We start from the raw sequence: 1,850 nt of genomic DNA on the forward strand, positions 1-1,850 counted from the left end.
CATTTCACTCTAAACCACAAATGTTAACCTGGTGGTGGCGCTATTGACAGGGGGTCCAAATTCCCAATTGCCCCAATGTTCCAATTCCATCTTGTAGATGTTTCACACAATTAGTGAAATCCTTAGGCCACTGGTGATGCTACAGGAAAAGTCATGAATATATGTATCAGATTTCATTGCAAGTCAAGATATTTCACTAAAAAAACAACATGAAATCCAGACATGGGATCACCAAAGTCAGTGGGATTCATTCATAAATGGACCATAAATGTCTGTACATACATGTACAACAACACATTGTCACATGTATTTCACTGAGCAGACAAAAAACAGAGTCAATCAAGGCTCAGTAGCAATAAACTGATACAGGCATCTTTAGAAGAATAAAAGTTCTGTCCCCACTTCAGCTGATACTTCTGTGAGCATTGAAGGCAAAATCTGAGGCTTTATTTAGAGATTGAATAGATTTCACACTTAGCAGCTTCCAATTGACCCTTCCTATGCCCCCTTTTGCTCTGTGCTCCAATAACAGTTGAGCAAGCCTTAGTCTTAACCTCAGTGAACTTTCTCCTTTCCTGTATGCCTTTTTTTTTTTTTTACCAGGGTGGCAAAGTCATGCGCCGCCCTACTCTGCCTCTGATTGGCTAGTGCTCATTGCTTTCAGTGAGTGTCAGGGTGAGCCAATCAGAGACAGAGCAGGTGCTTCTGGGACTCCAGCCTGACTGTTATGGGTTTTTTAGACTGATACCAATTGTAGGGGGAAAAATTTGCAAATTATCCACATGGCAGGCGATATAGTGGATTTTTTAGCTGAAATTATTGCCCTTAATGCCTGATAATGTATGCTTATCGCTTGAATGGAATTAGTAATGCTTTTTAGGCCAAATTCCAACCATATTTTTCTGAATTTTTTTTTTTGGTGGCAAGAGTTGAAATTAGTCACCCTCAACATTTATTATTTTTATGGTTTCATAAATAAAGACATTAGACATAGAGAACAATTAGATATAAAAACGAATCCAAAATAATTTTTAGGCATTCTTGTTTATTATGCCCACTGGCTTGAAAAAATAGTGCATTTAGCTGCTGTAAATGGGGGGAAAAGAAATTACCCAGAGGGAGCATGCTCCCAGACCTCCCTAGGTTTGTGCGTCTATATTAAAAGACAACCAAATCTGGAAGATGGTTAAAAGATACATATATAAGTTATATACAGAAAGTTACCTAACCTTTTGCTAACATTTGCTAATTTAAGATGTGTCTATATATGACTCTTGGCGCTGTTTGATCCTGCATTCATATTTGCTAACAAATCTGCCAAATTTTGAATAAATCAGTTATGGTCAGATTGTTGATTTGTTAGCTAACCCTAACCCTTTTTTTCAGCTTCATGGTCATATCATATCACCATAGTATTATATTTGAATCAACTGCGTAATGTTTTGTTTGATGTATGTTTGTTTTTGCTCATTTGTAGCACAGAGAGGGCAACCACATCTGGAAGATGCATATGGTGAAGGGTCAGGAGGGCCTAGGCCTACAGATAACAGGGGGGCGTGGCTCCAAGCGCTCTCCTCACGGCATCATTATAGCGCATGTAGAAGAAGGGGGTGCTATTCACAGGTACATTTAATAAAGTCATGAAAAATGTTTGCCTTGGTGTTGTGTGTTTGTAGCTAATATTCCAGTATCTGTATTTCAACTCCCTAGTTAATGTTTAAAATACTGTTAAGGTTTACAGTAAATGAAGGCCTCCCCACTAGGGATGAGTGAGTACACCATTATCTCTATCTGTATCCATACTCAAAATGGGAGGGATTTAAACTGGAAGTTGTTCATTTAAGCCTGAA

The 1,850-nt window shown here is 38.4% G+C and overlaps 1 protein-coding gene across 1 annotated transcript in view; it reads left to right on the plus strand.

Annotated features, from left to right (window-relative positions):
- The window catches only part of LOC118325311 (PDZ domain-containing protein 2-like), a gene marked incomplete at both ends in the record, with an annotated part of 7,043 nt that overhangs the window by 4,258 nt on the left and 935 nt on the right, over nt 1-1,850 (plus strand). Inside the window, 1 exon segment of the mRNA XM_035657936.1 lies at nt 1,478-1,623. Coding sequence (XP_035513829.1) covers nt 1,478-1,623 — 146 coding nt within the window.

This window comes from Morone saxatilis, unplaced genomic scaffold (assembly GCF_004916995.1).
Source record: "Morone saxatilis isolate NCDOM2014 unplaced genomic scaffold, NCSU_SB_2.0 Contig16, whole genome shotgun sequence".
Taxonomy (NCBI): Eukaryota; Metazoa; Chordata; class Actinopteri; family Moronidae; genus Morone; species Morone saxatilis.